General features: G+C 64.7%; 2 protein-coding genes across 8 annotated transcripts; both read left to right on the forward strand.

The window, feature by feature from the left end:
• Nucleotides 1-726: 726 nt before the first annotated feature.
• On the forward strand, nucleotides 727-11,482 carry LOC142599106 (erythroid transcription factor-like). Of its 7 annotated transcripts, none has more exons than XM_075738743.1 (9): nucleotides 727-866; nucleotides 1,445-1,558; nucleotides 1,636-1,824; nucleotides 2,405-2,526; nucleotides 2,619-2,681; nucleotides 2,801-2,924; nucleotides 3,559-3,714; nucleotides 4,667-5,062; nucleotides 7,501-7,627. In XM_075738743.1, exons 1-8 carry the CDS (start codon nucleotides 792-794, stop codon nucleotides 4,946-4,948), a joined length of 1,125 nt encoding a protein of 374 aa, XP_075594858.1. In that variant the 5' UTR covers nucleotides 727-791; the 3' UTR covers nucleotides 4,949-5,062; nucleotides 7,501-7,627. The 7 variants fall into 7 exon arrangements, with proteins under 7 accessions (XP_075594858.1, XP_075594857.1, XP_075594861.1 ...); XM_075738742.1 differs by lacking the exon at nucleotides 7,501-7,627 and adding an exon at nucleotides 7,111-7,249; XM_075738746.1 differs by lacking the exon at nucleotides 7,501-7,627 and adding an exon at nucleotides 7,111-7,249 and having other exon boundaries at nucleotides 3,607-3,714.
• Nucleotides 11,483-11,833: 351 nt separating this feature from the next.
• LOC142599074 (protein deacetylase HDAC6-like) lies at nucleotides 11,834-18,098 on the forward strand. The gene is made up of 15 exons (XM_075738673.1): nucleotides 11,834-11,882; nucleotides 12,153-12,210; nucleotides 12,389-12,499; nucleotides 13,229-13,311; nucleotides 13,440-13,524; nucleotides 13,644-13,684; nucleotides 14,132-14,192; nucleotides 14,349-14,440; nucleotides 15,049-15,153; nucleotides 15,248-15,316; nucleotides 15,387-15,483; nucleotides 16,395-16,460; nucleotides 16,908-16,967; nucleotides 17,374-17,463; nucleotides 18,003-18,098. Exons 2-15 carry the CDS (start codon nucleotides 12,208-12,210, stop codon nucleotides 18,096-18,098), a joined length of 1,059 nt encoding a protein of 352 aa, XP_075594788.1. The 5' UTR covers nucleotides 11,834-11,882; nucleotides 12,153-12,207.
• The last annotated feature ends 121 nt before the right edge of the window (nucleotides 18,099-18,219 follow it).

An 18,219-nucleotide genomic window follows, 5' to 3' on the forward strand; every position in this document is an offset into this window, starting at 1 on the left:
CCCCCCCCGCCCCACTCACGCAGCCGGTGCAGCAACCGGGCCCCCAGGCAGAGCAAAAGCAGCGGCCAGAGCTGGGCCAGGCCCTGCCGGGCCGTCGGTACCACGCAACCGGGCAGAACCTGCGCCGCGAACTCACGGGGCGGCAACGCCGCCATCCTGAGGGACATACAGACGCACAGACGGGTCGGGGATCGCGGGGACTCCGCTTCGGATCCTCCGTGGGTCCCACCCCGGACCCCGCAGCCCCCCCCGCACCTCACCCGGCGCCGCCGCCGTCTGCCCGCGCTGAGGGAGAGCGACGGCGGCGGCCTGAGGAGAAAGGGGGCGGAGCCTTCTTACCGACCAATCACAACCCGCTCTCCCTCCCCGCGCGGACGGAACGGCCAATTAGAACGCGGCGAGGCCAAATGGCGGCGGAAGACGGGGCAGTCGTTGCTAAGGGCGGGATGTGGTTGCCGGGGAGAGGGGGATGCCGGTCGCAGGGGGGGCGGGGTTTGGTTGCCAGGGGTGGGGTTTTGGTTGGCGGAGAGCGAGGACCTGGCAGGAAGGGGCGTGACCGGGTTGCTAGGGGGCGTGGCCTGGTTGCTAGGAGCGGAGCGCGGTTGCCTGGCAGCGGGAACGGGGTTGCTAGGGGGCGTGGCCTGGTTGCCAGGGGCGGGGCGCGGTTTCCAGGCACCGCCAGGTACCTGAGGAGAGCCGGGGCGCTGCGCGGTGCATTGTGGGGTCGGTCCTCCAGCATCCCACAATCCCCCGCTCCCTTCCGCTCCCGTTCGTTCCCAGTACCAACCAGTATGGACCAGTACATCATACTGGGCCGCATCGGGGAGGGCGCCCACGGCGTCGTCTTCAAGGCCAAGGACAGGGAGGTGGGGCTGGGGGGCGCTGGGACACTTTTTGGGGGGGGGGGTTGGGGGGGCTGAGGGCCTGGGAGGGGCCTGAGGGGATCTGAGGGGGTCTGAGGGGGCTGGGGGGGCCTGAGGGGATCTGAGGGGGCCTGAGGGGACCTGAGGGGGTCTGAGGGGATCCGGGGGGGGTCTGAGGGGGCTGGGGGGGGCCTGAGGGGATCTGGGGGGGGTCTGAGGGGGCTGGGGGGGGTCTGAGGGAGCCTGGGAGGGGCCTGAGGGGATCTGAGGGGGCCTGAGGGGATCTGAGGGGGCTGGGGGGGCCTGAGGGGATCTGGGGGGGCGCCTGGGGGGGCCGGGGGGGATCTGAGGGGCCTGGGGGGGCCTGAGGGGATCTGGGGGGGGCTGAGGGGGCCTGAGGGGTCTGGGGGGGGTCTAGGGGGGCCTGGGAGGGGCCTGGAGAGGCCTGAGGGGCCTGGGGGGGGCCTGAGGGGGGTCTGGGGGCCTGAGGGGTCTGGGGGGGGGGTCTGGAGGACGGGGGGGGGGGTCTGGGCCCCCCCAAAAACACCCCCCCACCCCTTCTGTGTGTTCCCCCCCCCCAGACAGGAGAGACGGTGGCCCTGAAGAAGGTCCCCCTGCGGCGCCCCGAAGAGGGGGTGCCCCCCCAAACCCTGCGGGAGATCAAAGCCCTGAGGGAGATTGAGGATCACCCCCATGTAAGTGCCCCCCCCCAAAATCTTGGGGTGTCCCCCCCCACTTTTCCTTTTAATATCGGGGTGCCCCCCCCCCCCAGGTTGTCCGTCTCCGCGCCGCCTTTGCCCAGGGTCCCGCCGTCATCCTGGCCTTCGATTTCCTGGTGGGGGATTTGGGGGGGCTCCTGAGGGCCACCCCGGCCCCCCTGTCCCCCCCCCGCGTCCGCGCGCTGCTGGCCATGACCCTGAGGGGGCTGGGGCACTGCCACCGCCAGCGCATCCTCCATCGGGTGAGGGCACCCCGAAATCGGGGGGGGGGACGGGGGACACGCACCCTAAAATATTGGGGGGCACCCTGAAATCTTTGAGGGAGAAAGCTCGAAATTTTGAGGGGGGGGACTCAGGTGTTGGGGGGGGCAGGAGTTTTGGGGGGGGCCCAGGAGGTGGTGGGGGGGCAGGGGTTTGGGGGGACCCAGGAGGTGGGGGGGGCAGTAGTTTTGGGGGGGACCCAGGAATTTTGGGGGGGGCACCCAGGAGTTTGGGGGGGGCAGGGGTTTGGGGGGGACCCAGGAGGTGGGGGGGCAGGAGGTGGGGGGATCCAGGAGTTTGGGGGGCACCCAGGAATTTTGGGGGGGGCCAGAATTTTGGGGGGGGCCAGAATTTTGGGGGGGCACCCAGGAGTTTAGGGGGGGGCAGAATTTTGGGGGGTCACCCAGGAGTTTTGGGGGGGCACCCAGGAGTTTGGGGGGTCACCCAGGAGTTTGGGGGTCACCCAGGAGTTTTGGGGCTCCCAGGAGTTTTGGGGGGGGTCCCCTAAGGTTTTAGGGGGTGCACCCCCCCCGCTCAGGGGTGGGTGGTTTTGGGGTGCAGGACCTGAAACCGGCCAACCTGCTGCTGGACGGGACGGGCCGCCTGAAGGTGGCGGATTTTGGGCTGGCCCGCGTCCTGGCCACCCCCCGCGGCCGCCCCTACAGCCACCAAGTGGCCACCAGGTGCCCCTCCCCCGCTAGCCCCCCCTCCCCTCCCCCCCCGAACCCCCAAATCTCCCTCACCTGAACCCCTGTATTTTGGGGGGGGGGGGTAGGTGGTACCGAGCCCCCGAACTTCTCTACGGCGCCCGGCACTACGACGAAGGAGTCGATTTATGGTGGGTGCTCCCCCCCCCCACCACCCTTGGGTGGCCCCCCCAGATTTGGGTGCCCCCCCCAAGATTTGGGTGCCCCCCCTGACCCTGACTCCCCCTCTCGCTCCCCCCCCCCCTTCCAGGGCGGTGGGGTGTATTTTTGGGGAGCTCTTGAACCTGTCCCCCCTTTTTCCCGGGGAGAACGACATCGAGCAGCTGTGCTGCGTCCTGCGAGCGCTCGGCACCCCCAGTCCCAGCGCCTGGCCGGTGAGGGACTGGGAGGGGACTGGGGGGGTCTGGGGGGCACTGGGAGGGCACTGGGAGGGGTCTGGGGGGCACTGGGAGGGGACTGGGGGGCACTGGGAGGAAACTGGGGGGCACTGGGAGGGGTAGGGGGGACTGGGGGGCACTGGGAGGGCACTGGGGGGGATTGGGGGGCACTGGGATGGACTAGGAGGGACTGGGGGGCACTGGGAAGGCACTGGGATGGACTGGGAAGGCACTGCGATGGACTGGGGAGGAACTGGGAAGGCACTGGGAGGGACTGGGAGAGCACTGGGATGTACTGGGAGGGCACCAGGACATATTGGGGGTCACTGGGGGATACTGGGGGACTGTTGGGAGCTACTGGGACATACTGGGAAACCCTAAAACCATCTGTGGGGTTACTGGGATGGTACTGGGAGCTACTGGGACATACTGGGAAACCCTAAAGCCACTTGTGGGGTTACTGGGACGGTACTGGGGAGTGTCTGGGGCTACTGGGAGGTTACTGGGAGCTACTGGGACCTACTGGGAAAGCATAAAAACACCTGTGGGGTTACTGGGACGTTGCTGCGGTTACTGGGGGTGCCTTTTACCAGTTCCTACTGGTCCGTACTGGTCCGTACTGGTCCGGCAGGAGCTGGCGGCCCTTCCCGACTACCCCAAGATCCGGTTCCGGCGGCAGGCCCCCCCCCCGCTGGAGCGGCTGCTGCCCGAGGCCCCCCCCGAGGCCCTGGACCTCCTGCGCCGCTTCCTGCGCTACCCCTCGCGCCAGCGCATCCGCGCCCACCAGGTCCCCGAAACCCCGGGGGGGTCCCCAAAACCCGGGGGGGTCCCCAAAACCCGGTGGGGGGTCCTCAGAACCTGGGGGGGGGTCCCTAAAACCCTGGGTGGGGGGGGGCAAACACAGGGGAGTCACCAGACCCCAGGAGGGAGGGTCCCCAGAGTTGCAGGGGGGGTCCCCAAAACTCCAGGGGGGTCCCCGAAACCCGGGGGGTCCCCAAAACCCGGTGGGGGGTCCCCAAAACCCAGGGGGGGTCCCTAAGACCGTGGGTGGGGGGGGCAAACACAGGGGAGTCACCAGACCCCAGGAGGGAGGGTCCCCAGAGTTGCAGGGGGGGGTCCCCAAAACTCCGGGGGGGTCCCCAAAACTCCAGGGGGGTCCCCGAAACTCGGGGGGTCCCCAAAACGCAGGGGAGGCCCTCAGAATCCGAGGGGGTCCCCAAAACCTGGTGGGGGGGTCCCCAAAACCCTGGGGGGGGGGCAAAAACAGGGGAGTCCCCAAAACCCAGGAGGGGTTCTCAGAACCCTGAGGGAGGGTCCCCAGAGTTGCGGGGGGGGTCCCCAAAACCCAGGAGGGGTCCCCAAAACCCAGGGGGGTCCCCAGAACCGGGGGGGGGGGTTTGCCAGAACCCGGGGGGGGTCCCCAAAACCCTGGGGGGGGTGGGCAAAACCCAAAGGGGTCCCTAAAAGCCACGAGGGGATCTCCAAAACCTGGGAGGGGTCCCCAAAATCCAGGGGGGTCCCCAAAACCCAGGAGGGGTCCCCAACACCTAAGCAGGGGGGGCACCCCAACACTCTCCTAATATCTCGGGGGGGGGTCTGCAGCACTCTGCCCCCCTTCTTTTACCCCCCTTTTATTTTTTGGGGTCCCCCCCACCTTTACCACCTCCTCTTCTTTATTTTTGGGGTGTCCTCCCCCCAAAACATGATCCCCCCCCTTTTTTTTTGTTTTCATCCCGCAGGCGCTGCTGCACCCCTATTTTTTCGGGCCCCTGGAGCTGACCCCCCCCCCGCCCCCGGGGGGGTCACGGTCACCCCCCGATTTTAACCTGGACACCCCGTTTTTGCTGCCCCACCCCCCCCGGGCCCCTGAGCCCCTCCCCCCGCCTCGGGGGACCCCCGCCTCGGGGGGGTGGGGGGGGTGGGGGGCACCCCAAAACCCCGGGGTCCCCCCTCACCCCCCCCAAAAGGCGGGAAGGAGGTCGGAAACGTGGAAAAGTGGCAAAAATTGCCGTTTTTGTTAACCCGGGAATGGGATTTGAGGATAAAAACGAGGATTTTGGGGCTGAAGGAGCAGCAACGGGGAGGAAGCGTCGCGGGAGGGACCCCAAAACCGCCCAGTTTGAGCCCAAAATGAGGTGAGGTCAGCGCTGCCCGCCTCCCCCGCGGTTTGGGGTGAAAAACATCGGGTTTGGGAACGGAGTTGGAAATCCCCAATTTTGGGCTGAAAATCCCCAGTTTTGAACAGGGAAAAAAAAAAACCTGAACCCGATTTTGGGGGTGAAATGGTGATTTCTTGGGGGGGAAAGTCACGTTTTGGGCTGAAAACAGGCAGTTTTGGGGCTGGACGTCCCAACCTGGGACTGGAAATGTCAGTTTTGGGGCTGAAAATGCCAAATTTGGGGCTGAAAATCCCCATTTTGGTGCTGAGAAAGTGGATTTTGGGCTAAAATGTCCCTATTTTGCTGCCACAAAAGTGAATTTGGGGCTAAAATGTTCCTGTTTTGGTGCCAAAAAAGTGAGTTTTGGGCTGAAATGTCTCCTTTTGGTGCCAAAAAGGTGGATTTGGAGCTGAAAATCCCCGGGTTGTTGCCAAAAAAGTGAATTTTGGGCTGAAAATCCTAATTTTGGGGGCTGAAACTCTCAATTCAGAATTGAAAACCCCAGTTTGGGGCCAAAAATGCCAAATTTGGGCCCCAAATCCCCATTTTGTTGGCAAAAATGGTTATTTTGGTTTGCAAATGCCAAATTTTGGGCTGAAAAATCACAATTTTGAGCTGAAAATGCTGATTTTGGGGTCTGAAACGCCCAATCCACGACTGCAAACACTAAGTTTTGGGTTGGAAAGCCTGATTTTGCAGCAGAAACCCTGAATTTGGAGAGAAAACTGACAGTTTGGGGCTGAAAACAAGTTGAAAAAAATTCAATTTGGTGTTGAAATTTGAGATTTTGGGTTTATAAGTTCCAAGTTTGAGTTGAGAACTCCTAAATTTGAGGCTGAAAACCCCGATTTTGGGGCTCCCCAGTCCATTTCTGCCTTGAAAACGCCCATTTTGAGGCCAAAAAATGCCAGATCAGGGGGGTGAAAATCCTCATTTGGTGCAAAAAAAGTGAATTTCGGGCTGAAAATCTTCATTGTGGTGCCAAGAAAATGGATTTTGGGTTGAAAATCCTCTTTTTGGTGCCAGAAAAAGCAAATTTTGGTCCAAAAATCCCCGTGTTGCTGCTGAAAAAGCAAATTTTGGGCTGAACATCCCTATTTTGGTGCTGCAAAAAGCAAATTTTGGGCCAAAAATCCCTGTTTCGGTGCCAAAAAAGTGAATTTTGGGCTGAAACTTGTAAATTTTGGGCCCCGAATCCCCATTTTGGTGCCAAAATGTGTATTTCAGGCTGAAAACTGCTGTTTCAGCGCCAAAAAAAGCGACTTTTCGGTTGAAAATCCCCACCTGGCTCCTGAAAAAAGTGAATTTTGAGCTGAAAAACGCAAATTTGGGGCCGCACCCGCTTATTTTGCTTCCGAAAAAACCCCAATTTCCGCCTGACACACACACCCCCCCCAGTTTGGGTGCCGAAAAAAGCTAATTTTGAGGCGGAACCCCCTTCAATTTTTCCCCGACCCCTGGAAATTTTTTCCCCGCCCCCCCCAACCCCAAATTTCGGGGTGCTCAGCCCCCCGGGGGGGGGCGCGTGGTGTTTACGTAGGACCTCCAGTAAAGGCTGGGGGGTGGTTGGTGGAGGCGGTGGGGGGGGGGGTTCCCCTTTCTGGCCGGGGCGATAAGGCGACAGTTCGGGGAAGGGGGGGGGGGGGTGCCCGGACATTTGGGTGCCCCAGCCCCGCCCTGCCCCCCCCCATATCAGATAAGCCTTATCAGCGCCCGGCAGCCCGGGGGCCGTTACCGAAACGGGGTGGGGAAGCACCCAGGCATCCGGGACCCCCCCCCCCTGCCCCGCAGCACCCGTAGCCCCCCCCCCTCACCCCACCCCGTTTTCTAGATCCGCCCCCCTCCCGTCCGTCCGACCGACCGACCCGCGGCGACACGACGGCTCCAGGTCAGTGACCCCCCCCCCGCCGCCATCGCTGCCCCCCAAAACAAGGGGGGGGTGTGTGGGGGGTGTTTTTTGGCACCCGCCGTCACCCGGTTGCTAATTATTTTATTTTTTTGGGGGGGTGGGTGTCTCCCCGCAGGCCCCCGCGTCGCTGCAGCCCCCCCCATGGAATTCGTGGCGTTGGGGGCGGGGGGGGGCCCGTCGGAGGGAGCCCCCCCTTTCCACGACGAAGCCGGAGCTTTTCTGGGGCTGGGGGGGGCGGAGGGGCTGGAAACGGGGGGGCTGCTGGGCCCCTACCCCCCCCCAGGTACCTCCTGACCCCCCCCCGTGTGCACCCCCCCAATGTCCCTGTGACCTTTCCCCCAGGGCCCCCCCAAATCTCCCTCGGTGCCCCCCCCCAATTCCCTCCCCACATCCCCTTCCCCCCCCCTTTTCCCCTGGGACCCCTCAATATCCACCCCCCCCCCCAAATCCCCCCCCTTGTCCCCGTGTCCCCCCAATTTTTGTGTGTGTGTGTCCCCCCCCCCAGGCCGCCTGTCGCTGGTGCCGTGGGCCGACGGGGGGACGTTGGGGGGCCCCCCCTGGGCCACCCCCCCCCCTCCACCGGAGCCCCCCCGATTTTTGGAGCTGCTGCAGCCCCCCCGGGGCAGCCCCCCGCCCCCGGGACCCCTCCTGCCCCCCGGCGCCCCCCCGGCCTGCGGTGAGTCAACCCCACTGGGAGCAACTGGTGCAGACTGGGAGGGGCTGGGGTGTGCTGGGGGGGGGTTATTGGGGCGCAGCGGTGCGTACTGGGAGGTGCCGGGGGGCACACTGGGCCATACTGGTTCGTACTGGTGTCCATACTGGTCCATACTGGTGTCCACGTTGGTTTATACTGGTCTGTACTGGTCCGTACTACTTTGTACTGGTCCGTACTGGGCACAGCCATGGAAGCGTACCAACTGGGAGCACATACTGGTCCATACTGGTCCATATTGGTGTCTATATTGGTTTATACTGATCCATACCAGGCACAGGCAGGAGAGTGTATGAAATGGGGGTACGTACTCGTTTATACTGGTCCGTACTGGTGTCAGTACTGGTCCATACTCGTGTCCATGCTGGTTTATACTGGTCCGTACCAGGCACAGGCATGGGAGTGCATGAACTGGGGGTGCGTACTGATCTATACTGGTCCATACTGGTGTCCATACTGGTCCATACTGGTCCCTGTATTGGTTTATACTGGTCCGTATTGGGCACAGGCATGGGAGCGCATGAACCGGGGGAGTGTACTGGAGTGCGTAGTGGTCTGTACTGGTGCACACTGGGATAGGTACTGGTCCGTACTGGGACGAGATGTGGGAGTGCATGAACTGTAGATGCGTACTGGGGTGTGTACTGGTCTACACTGGTCTGTACTGGGATGGAACATGGGAGTGTGGGACCTGGGGGTGCTTATTGGGATGTGTACTGGTCTGTGCTGGTCCATACTGGGGTGCATACTGATCTGTACTGGTCCATACTGGGGTGTATGCTGGCCTGTACTGGTACATACTGGGGTGCGTAGTGCTCCGTGTTGGCCCCTAGTGGTTTATACTGGTCTGTACTGGTTTATACTGGTCTGTACTATTGTACCACTACTATAGGGGTCTGTATTGGTTTATACTGGTTTATACTGGGTGGTGTTGGGCAGAGGGTGTGAACTGGGGGGGGTGTGGTGGGGCGTGCGCTGCCTTGTGGGGGTCTGTAGGGGTTTGTGTTGGCTTATACTGGTCTGTACTGGTTTATACTGGTCCTTGCTGGTTTTTACTGGTCTGTACTGGTTTTCACTGGGCAGAGGCGCGGGAGTGCGTGAACTGCGGGGCGACGGCGACGCCGCTGTGGCGGCGGGACGGGACGGGCCATTACCTGTGCAACGCCTGCGGGCTCTACCACCGCCTCAACGGCCACAACCGGCCCCTCATCCGCCCCAAGAAGCGGCTGGTGAGCCCCGAAACCACCCAAAATGCCCCAAAACCACCCCGAAACCACCCAAAATGCCCCAAAACCACCCCGAAACCACCCAAAATGCCCCAAAAAACACCCCAAAACCACCCCGAAACCACCCAAAATGCCCCAAAAACACCCCGAAACCACCCTGAAACCACCCCGAAACCACCCAAAATGCCCCAAAAAACACCCCGAAACCACCCAAAATGCCCCAAAAAACACCCCGAAACCACCCAAAATGCCCCAAAAAACACCCCGAAACCACCCTGAAACCACCCCGAAACCACCCAAAATGCCCCAAAAAACACCCCGAAACCACCCAAAATGCCCCAAAAAACACCCCAAAAACACCCCGAAACCACCCAAAATGCCCCAAAAAACACCCCGAAACCACCCAAAATGCCCCAAAAACACCCTGAAACCACCCAAAATGCCCCCAAAACACCCCGAAACCACCCTGAAACCACCCCAAATGCCCCAAAAAGACCCCGAAACCACCCTGAAAACACCCCAAGTGCCCCCAAAACACCCCGAAACCACCCCAAAAACACCCCGAAACCACCCCAACCGCCCCAAAACCACCACAAATGCCCCAAAACCGCCCTGAAACACCCCAAAAACACCCAAAATGCCCCAAAAACACCCTGAAACCGCCCCAAACACCGCAAAACCACCACAAATGTCCCAAAAACACCCCAAAACCACCCCGAAACACCCCAAAAACACCCTGAAACCACCCCAAAAATGCCCCGAAACCACCTCAAAACCACCCCAAAACGCCCCAAAAACACCCCAAATGCCCCCAAAACACCCAAAATGCCCCAAAACGCCCCAAAATGCCCCCAAACCACCCTGAAACGCCCCCCAAACACCCGAAATGCCCCCAAACGCCCCAAAATGCCCCCAAACCACCCGAAACGCCCCCCAAACACCCGAAATGCCCCCAAACCACCCCCAAAATACACAAAAACGCCCCCAAAATACCCCCCGAAAAATACACAAATCGGCCCGAAACCAGGCCGGGCCCCCCCCCAAAACCCACTGCCCCCCACGGAAACCCCCAACCCCCTGGGATCCCCCCAAATCTCTCCTACCCCCCCCAACGTCCCGGGGGACCCCCCACCCCCCCAAACACCCCCATTCCCCCCCCAACCCCCTCTCAGCCCCCCCATTCCCCACCATTGCCCCCCCCAAACCCCCTGGAGCCCCCCCAAACCCCCCCATTTTCCCCCCAAACCCCCCAATCCCCTCTCAGCCCCCCTGTACCCCCCATTATTTCCCCCATACCCCCCGTACCCCCCCAATCCCCCCCATACCCCTCATTTCCCCCCCGTACCCCCAATCCCCCCCGTACCCCCCATTTCCCCCGTTGCCCCCCATTTCCCCCCCCATTTCCCCCCGTACCCCCCATTTCCCCCTCCAATCCCCCCCATACCCCCCATTTCCCCCCCGTACCCCCCCATTTCCCCCCCGTACCCCCTCTCAGCCCCCCGTACCCCCCATTTCCCCCACAATCCCCCCGTACCCCCCATTTCCCCCCCATACCCCCCCCAATCCCCCCCGTACCCCTCATTTCCCCCCCGTAACCCCTCTCAGCCCCCCGTACCCCCCCAATCCCCCCCATACCCCCTCTCAGCCCCCCATACCCCCCATTTCCCCCCCGTACCCCCCCAATCCCCCCCGTACCCCCTCTCAGCCCCCCGTCCCCCCCCAATCCCCCAATCCCCCCCCGTACCCCCTCTCAGCCCCCCGTACCCCCCATTTCCCCCCGTACCCCCCTAATCCCCCCTGTACCCCCCAATCCCCCCAGTACCCCCCATTTCCCCCCCGCACCCCCCCATTTCCCCCCCGTACCCCCTCTCAGCCCCCCGTACCCCCCATTTCCCCCCCCGTACCCCCATTTTTCCCCCCCCCCCCCCCCCCAGCTGGTGAGCAAGCGCGCCGGCACCGTCTGCAGCAACTGCCAGACCAGCACCACCACCCTGTGGCGCCGCAGCCCCCGCGGGGACCCCGTCTGCAACGCCTGCGGCCTCTACTACAAACTGCACCGGGTGAGGGGCCCCGAACCCCAAAACCCACCCTGCCCCCCCCCCCCCCCCAAAAAAAATACCCCCCCCCACCCCCACTGGGGGCGTGGCCTCACCGCCCGGCCCCGCCCACAGGTGAACCGCCCCCTGACCATGCGCAAGGACGGGATCCAGACCCGAAATCGTAAAGTTTCCGCCAAAGGGAAAAAAAGACGACAGGGCGGCGGGGGGAGCGGAAATGGGGGGGCCCCCGATATTATTGGGGGGAACCCTCTGGCTCCCCCCGCCCCCCCGCAACCTTCTTCCGAGGATCCGGCTGCTCTCTACGCTTTCGCGCCCCTCGTTCTTTCCGGACATCTTCTGCCTTTTTCTACCCAGACGCCCTTTTTGGGGGGGGCCGGGGGGAGTTACGCTGCACCCCCAAACCCTGCCGGGCCCCCCCCCGGCCTCGGCACCCAGCTTTAACTGAAGGGGGGGAGCACCCCCCAAATACAATTTGGTATCGGAAACAGAGACGGGCTCGTGCCTCGTTATTTGGGGGGGAGGTTTGGGGGGCGCCTTTGGAAGGGGGGCGGGGTTGTGCCCCCCCACCGGGGGTCTGGGGGACACACACGTACCCCAAAACGCTTATACAAATAGTGCCCCCCCCCCCCCCCCCCCCGCAACGGGCAACCTATGGTGAGCTCCAAGATGGCGGCCTCCAGTGGGGCGCAACCAAGATGGCGGCCTGCGATGGGGCACGGCGGCGGTTTGCTATGAGCGGCGTGGCCCCGCCCCCTTTTAGCCCCGCCCCGCGCTCTGCCCGGCCACTCCCCGCTTCCCCTCCGGGTTCCGCCCAGCCTCGTTTCACTTTCAGCCCCGCCCCTTTACGCCATCGCCGTGCGCCCGGCGCCAGCGTCGCACGGGGCTGTAGGTGAGCGCGGCCGCTCCCGTTTCCCTCCGGGCCCCGGTGCCCCCTGAGCTCCCCCCCCCCACACCCCGGGGCCTCCCCGATTCCCCCCCCCCCCCCCCCCCCGCCGCCCTCCGGGCCCATGGAGCTTCTCCCAGCCCTTCCCACCGCCGCCGCTGCGGCCCACCCTGCCCCCGTTATCCCCCCCGGTAACCACCCCCCGGTTGCCCCCCCCTCCCCGTTCCCCCCCGCCCCCGTTTTCCCCGACTCCCCTTAACCCGTTGCCCCCCCCAGGCCCCCCCTGCGATGCCCCCCCCCGCGCGGCGCTAGAGCCCCGCCCCCGGCTGCCATGGTGAGAAGGGGCGGGGCCAGAGATGTGGGCGTGGCTTGGGCGGGGGGTGTGAGGGCGTGGTGATTGGGCGGTGGGCGTGGTTTGGCGGTGGGCGGGCCTGGAGTGGGTGGGTCTAATTAGGGAGGTGGGCGTGGCTTGTGAGGGGGTTTGTGGGCGGGGCTGACTTGACTCCGCCCAGGGCCGGGCGGGGCGTCGCGCCCCCTCCCAACGGGGGGGGCTCCCGGAAGCCAAACGCCGGGGGCGGGCCCGGAGCCGGCGGGAGGGGCTGGAGGCGGAGCTACAGCGGCTGGTAGGCGGGGCCTGGCCGGGTGGGGCGGGGCCTGGCCGGGTGGGGCGGGGCTTCGGGGAGGGCGGGGCTTCGGGGGGGCAGACACGTGGGGTGGGGGGGGTTCCTTTGGGGGGGGGTCCCTGGGGGGGGGGGGGGGGTCCTGGACCCCTGGGTGCCTTGGGGGGGGGGTCCCTTGGGGGGGGGGTCCTTTGGGGGGGGGGTCCTGGACCCCTGGGTGCCTTGGGGGGGTGTCCCTTGGGTGGGGGGGGTCCTTTGGGGGGGGGGGTCCCTTTGGGGGGGGGGTCCTGGACCCCTGGGTGCCTTGGGGGGGGGGGGGTCCCCTTGGGGGGGGGTCCTGGACCCCTGGGTGCCTTGAGTTGGGGGTGTCCCTTGGGTGGGGGGTTCCTTTGGGGGGGGATCCCTTGGGTGGGGGGGGGTCCTGGACCCCTGGGGTCCACTCAAAGATGGGTGGGGGGTTCCCTTGGGTGGGGGGGGTCCCCTGGGTGGGGGGGGGGAATCTCCTGGGTGGGGGGGGGTCCTGGACCCCTGGGGTCCACTCAAAGATGGGTGGGGGTGTCCCTTGGGTGGGGGGTTCCCTTGGGTGGGGGGGGGGGATCTCCTGGGTGGGGGTGGTCCTGGACCCCTGGGGTCCATTCAAAGATGGGGTGGGGGGGGTTCCCTTGGGTGGGGGGGGGGCTGCCGGACACCCAGGGGTGCCCCCCGCACCCCCTGACTTCCCACCCGCGGCAGGATCTGGGCGCGGAGGCGGCAGCGCCCACGGGGACGGGGCTGGTCTACGACGAACGATTCGCCGCCGTTTTCGGAGATGACGGGTACCTTCCCCACCCACGGGTGACATCAGGAACCTTGGGTGCCCCCTCCCCCCCCCAGCACCCATGGGTGACCCTGGGATCCTTTGGGTGCCCCCCCCATGGGTCCTAACCCCCCCGTTTTCCCTTAGCACCCCCGAGGATCCGGAGCCGCTGTCGGCCGCCTGGGCGACGCTGGAGGAGCTGGGACTGGCGCAGCGCTGCGTCCGCGTGGAGGTGGGTGCCCCCCCCAAACACCTGGGTGCCCCCCAATATGTGGGTGCCCCCCCCCAGACCCCTGGGTGCCCCCCCAAACCCTTGGGTGCCCCCCCAAATCGCCGTCTCTTGTCCCTTAGTGTCGCCCGGCCACCGATGAGGAGCTGCTGCTGGTGCACAGGTTTTTTTTTGGGGGGGGGGGGGGTTTAGGGGGGCTGGGGGAGTTTTTTGGGGGGCTGAGGGGGGTTTGGGGGGGTCTGGAGGGGTTTTGGGGGGTTGGGGGCAGCCGTGAAGTTTTGGGGGTCTCTTGAGGGATTTGGGGGGGGTTAAGGGGGGGTCCCTGAGGGGTTAAGGGGGGTCCCTGAGGATTTTGGGGGGTCCCTGAGGGGTTTGGGGGGGTCCCTGAGGGGTTAAGGGGGGCCCTGAGGATTTTGGGGGGTCCCTGAGGAGTTTGGGGGGCCCTGGGGGTGTTTGAGGGACCCTGAGAATTCCTGAAGGATTTGGGGGGGGTGGTGGTGTCTCTGAGGGTTTTGGGGGGTGGGTTGGGGATTTTGGGGACCCCCTGGGGGTTTTGGGGACCCCCCCAGTTGGTATCGGGGTCCCTGAGGACAGTTTTGGGGTCCCCCAGCCCCTCTTCCCTGGCTCAGTTGGACCCGCCGACCCCCGGCTGCCCCCCCCCGACCCCCTCGGTGAGTCCCTTTGGGGGGGGGGGAGGGTTTTGGGGGGTCCCTGGGGGGTTTGGGGGGGTCCCTGGGGGGGGGTTTGGGGTGGGTGGGGTGGGGGGATCCCTGGGGGGTGGGTTTGGGGGGGTGGGTGACTTTTGGGGGTCACCGTGTCCCCGTCAGGTGGGGCCGTCCCGCCTGGCCGCGGGGTCGCTGCTGGAGCTGCTGCGGAAGGTGCTGAGCGGGGACCTGCGCAACGGGCTGGCGCTGCTGCGGTACGCGCGCCCGGCGCCTATAGGGGCTATACGTTACCTATACGTTACCGCTGGGGGGGGGGTGTAGGCGCCCGCCCAGGTTCTATAGGGGTGGAGCCACGTGTCCCGCTACCCCTATAGATTCTACACACCCCCCCCCCAGGTTGTGGCCGTAGCGGTTCCTTGAGGTGGTGCGGGGGGTGGTATGGATTCTATAGGGGCTCTTTGCGGGGTAGGGGGGAGGAGGAGGCGTGGGACGGGGGGGTGGGGGTGTGGAGATCGGTTCCTGGGACCTATGGGGGCTATAGGGGCCTTGGGGGGGGCTATAGGGGCCCTATGGGGGCTATGGGGAGTCTGGGGGTGCTATAGGGGCCATGGGAGGGGCTATAGGGGCTCTATGGGGGCTATAGGGAGTCTGGGGGGGCTATAGGGGCCATGGGAGGGCTATAGGGGCCCTGGGGGGGGCTATAGGGACCCTGAAAAGATCTATAGGGAGCCTGGGAGGGGCTATAGGGATGCTCATTATGCTATAGAAGCCATAGGGTGCTGTAGGTTGGGAGAGGAAACCTATAGAAATGGGTGTTGGGGGGCTCTATAGGGATCTATAGGGCGCTGCTGTCCCCCTATAGTCCCCCCGGACGCCACGCGGAGCCGGACTCAACCTATAGCGGCTGCGTCTTCAACGCCGTCGCCGTGGCGGCCCGGGCGGCTCAGCAGCACCTCGGGGTGCAGCGGTGAGGGGGGGGAGGGGGGGCACCCGCACCCCTTTTTTTTTGGGTGGGGGGTGTGTGCAGCCCCCCAAAACCTGGGTGCCCCCCCCTCCCCCAGCATCCTCATCGTCGATTGGGGCATCCGGCCCAGCTGCGCCATCCCCCGCCTCTTCCAGGAGGATCCCAGGTGGGTACTGGGATATACTGGGATATACTGGGAGGGACTGGGAGCCCCCCTTAACTCCCCCCCCCCGCAGCGTCCTGTGTTTCGGGGTGCACCACGGCAGTGACCCCCCCACCGTCATCGGCACCGGCCGGGGCGAAGGCTTCACCGTCGACGTGCGCTGGGACGAGGTATGGATTCTATAGGGGCTGGGGGGGGTGTAGGGGTGTGGGGACCCCCCCAGTGGAGTTGGGGGGGTCTATAGAGTTCCTATAGGGTGATATAGGGGTGCAGGGACCCCCCCCAGTGGAGTTGGGGGGTCTATAGGGTGATATAGGGGTGCAGGGACCCCCCACCAGTGGAGTTGGGGGGTCTATAGGGTGATATAGGGGTGCAGGGACCCCCCCCAGTGGAGTTGGGGGGTCTATAGGGTGATATAGGGGTGCAGGGACCCCCCCAGTGGAGTTGGGGGGGCCTATAGGGTTTCTATAGGGGGGTGGGGGGACCCCCTTTGGAGTTAGTGGGGTCTGTAGAATTCCTATAGGGTAATAGAGGGGTGTAAGGACCCCCCCAGTGGAGTTGGGGGGGTCTATAGGTTTCTATAGGGTGATATAGGGGTGTAGGGATCCCCGCAGCGCAGATGTGGGGGGGCTATAGAGTTTCTATAGGGGGATGTAGCAGTATAGAGATGCCGTTACATGTTATAAGGATATGTATGGTTTCTATAGGGCAATATAGGAGTGTAGCCTGTGCTATACGTTATAGGAGACGATAGGGTTTCTATAAGGTGATACAGAGCTGTAGAAATTTTCTGTTGCCCATTATGGAGATCTATAGGGTCGTTACGGGGTGATACAGGATGCGTATGCGTGCTGCGGGACGTTCCGAAGCCTATACGTGCCGCTATAGGAGCTGTACGGGTGCTTATAGGTCCTATACGTGGCCCCTCTGGGGCCATATAGGGGCCATACGTCTTTCCCCAGGTGCAGGCAGTATGGGAGCTGTAGGGTCGGCTCTATAGGTCCTTCCAGAGGGGCTGGGGGGGGTGGGTGTTCTATAGGGGATCCCTATAGATTCTGTATGCCCCCCCTCGCCCCTGTAGCCCGGCGCGACGGATGGCGACTACGCGGCTGCCTTCTTCCACCTCCTCCTGCCCATCGCCTTCCAGGTTTGGGGGGGCCTGGGGGCTCCCCGGGGGGTTTGGGGGTTCGGGGGGACCCTGGGGAGGGTCCCAGGGGGGGTTGGGGGGGCCCTGGGGGGTTTTGGGGGTGTCTGGGTGGGATTTGGGGGGTCCCGGGGGGGTCCCTTGGGGGGTTCAGGGGTCCCTGGGGGGGTCCTGGGGGGGGGTTGGGGGTCCCTGGGAGGGTTTGGGGGTGTCCAGGGGCATTTTGGGGGGGTCCCGGGGGGGGGGGTTGGGGGTTCCTGGGGGGGTCCCAGGGGGGTTTTGGGGAGCCCTAGGGGAGTTGGGGGGACTTTGGGGGTGTCTGGGGGGGGTTGGGGGGTCCTGGGGGGGGCCTGGGGGGTTCTGAGGGGGGTTGGGGGGTGCTGGGGGTTTTGGGGTCCCCGGGGGGTTTTGGGGTCCCCGCTCAGCCCGCCGCCCGCGGGCTCTCGGCAGTTCCAGCCCCAGCTCGTCCTGGTGGCCGCTGGCATCGCCGCCGCCCACGGGGACGCGGAGGTAGGGAGACGTATAGCGACCTATAGGCACCTCTAGATCCCCATGGGGGGGTATAGGGGATGTATGGTCTCTCCCGGGGTGGTATAAGGGGGGGGGGGTGGTTTGGGGGGGTATAGGGCACCTATAGGCTGCTCGGGGGTGGCACAGAGCAGCCTATAGATGGTCGGTGGGCGCTATAGGGGCCCTATACGATCGGCACGGCTGCTGTAGGGGCTATAGGGGGTGTTGCGGGCGCTGTATGGGGTTGCTATAGGCGCCACTAGAGCCGTATGGAGGCTATACGGAGCCGTGCAGTGCCTCCTGGACGTTACAGGGGGATGCTTGTGGAGTCTATAGGGGTTCTATAGGGGCCGGGGGTGGTGTTGTGCCCCCCCACACCCCGCTATAGGTTCCACCCCGCCCGCAGGGACGTATAGGGGTCTCCCCCGACGGCTTCGCCCTCATGACCCACCTGCTGTCGGCGCTGGCGGGGGGACGCCTGCTCCTCGCCCTCGAGGTGAGACCCTATAGGAGCTATAGGGTGCGCTGGGGGGGGGGGGGGGAGGGGACTATAGGGGCTGTTTACAGGCGGTATAGGGGCCGTAGGGGCTGTCTAGGGCAGCTGTAGCAGCCCCGTGGGGATCAGAGGGACTGTCTGGAGAATCTATAGGATGTGCAGGGGCTGTTGGTGGGAGGTATAGAGGCCATATGGACTCTTGGCGGGAGCTATAGGGGTTCTATAGGTTGTCCCCCCCCCTTCCCAGGGCGTTATGGGAAGTGTATAGGGCTGGGGGGGGATCTTGTGGTGCAACGGGGGGTGGGGGATGCTATAGGGGATTCTGTAGGGGATGCTATGGGGGATGCCATAGGGGACTCTATAGGGGATAGGTATGGGGGTGCTGTAAGGGGATTGGGGGGGGTTTAAGGGGTGCTATAGGTGCTATAGGGGCTCCCACTGCCTTGGGGGGGGCACTACAGGGGGTGCCCCCCCGCTCCTTTCCCCAAGGGCAGTATGGAATCTATAGGTTGCCCCGACCCCGCCCTCCTCTCCCGTAGGGGGAAGCGGAGCCGGGGGGGCTCGTCGCCATCCTGCGCACGCTGCTGGGGGACCCCGGGGACCCCCCCGGGCCCATCACCCCCACCCCAAGGTGAGGGGGGGGCTATAGGGGGCTGGGGGGGGGGTTGGGGTGTTTTGGGGAGTCTCGAGGGGGTGAGGAGAGTTTGGGGGTGCCCCCCCCTCCCCAATATCACAACTCGCCCCCCCCCAGCGGCC

The sequence above is a fragment of the Balearica regulorum genome, chromosome 35 (genome assembly GCF_011004875.1).
Source record: "Balearica regulorum gibbericeps isolate bBalReg1 chromosome 35, bBalReg1.pri, whole genome shotgun sequence".
Classification (NCBI taxonomy): domain Eukaryota; kingdom Metazoa; phylum Chordata; class Aves; order Gruiformes; family Gruidae; genus Balearica; species Balearica regulorum.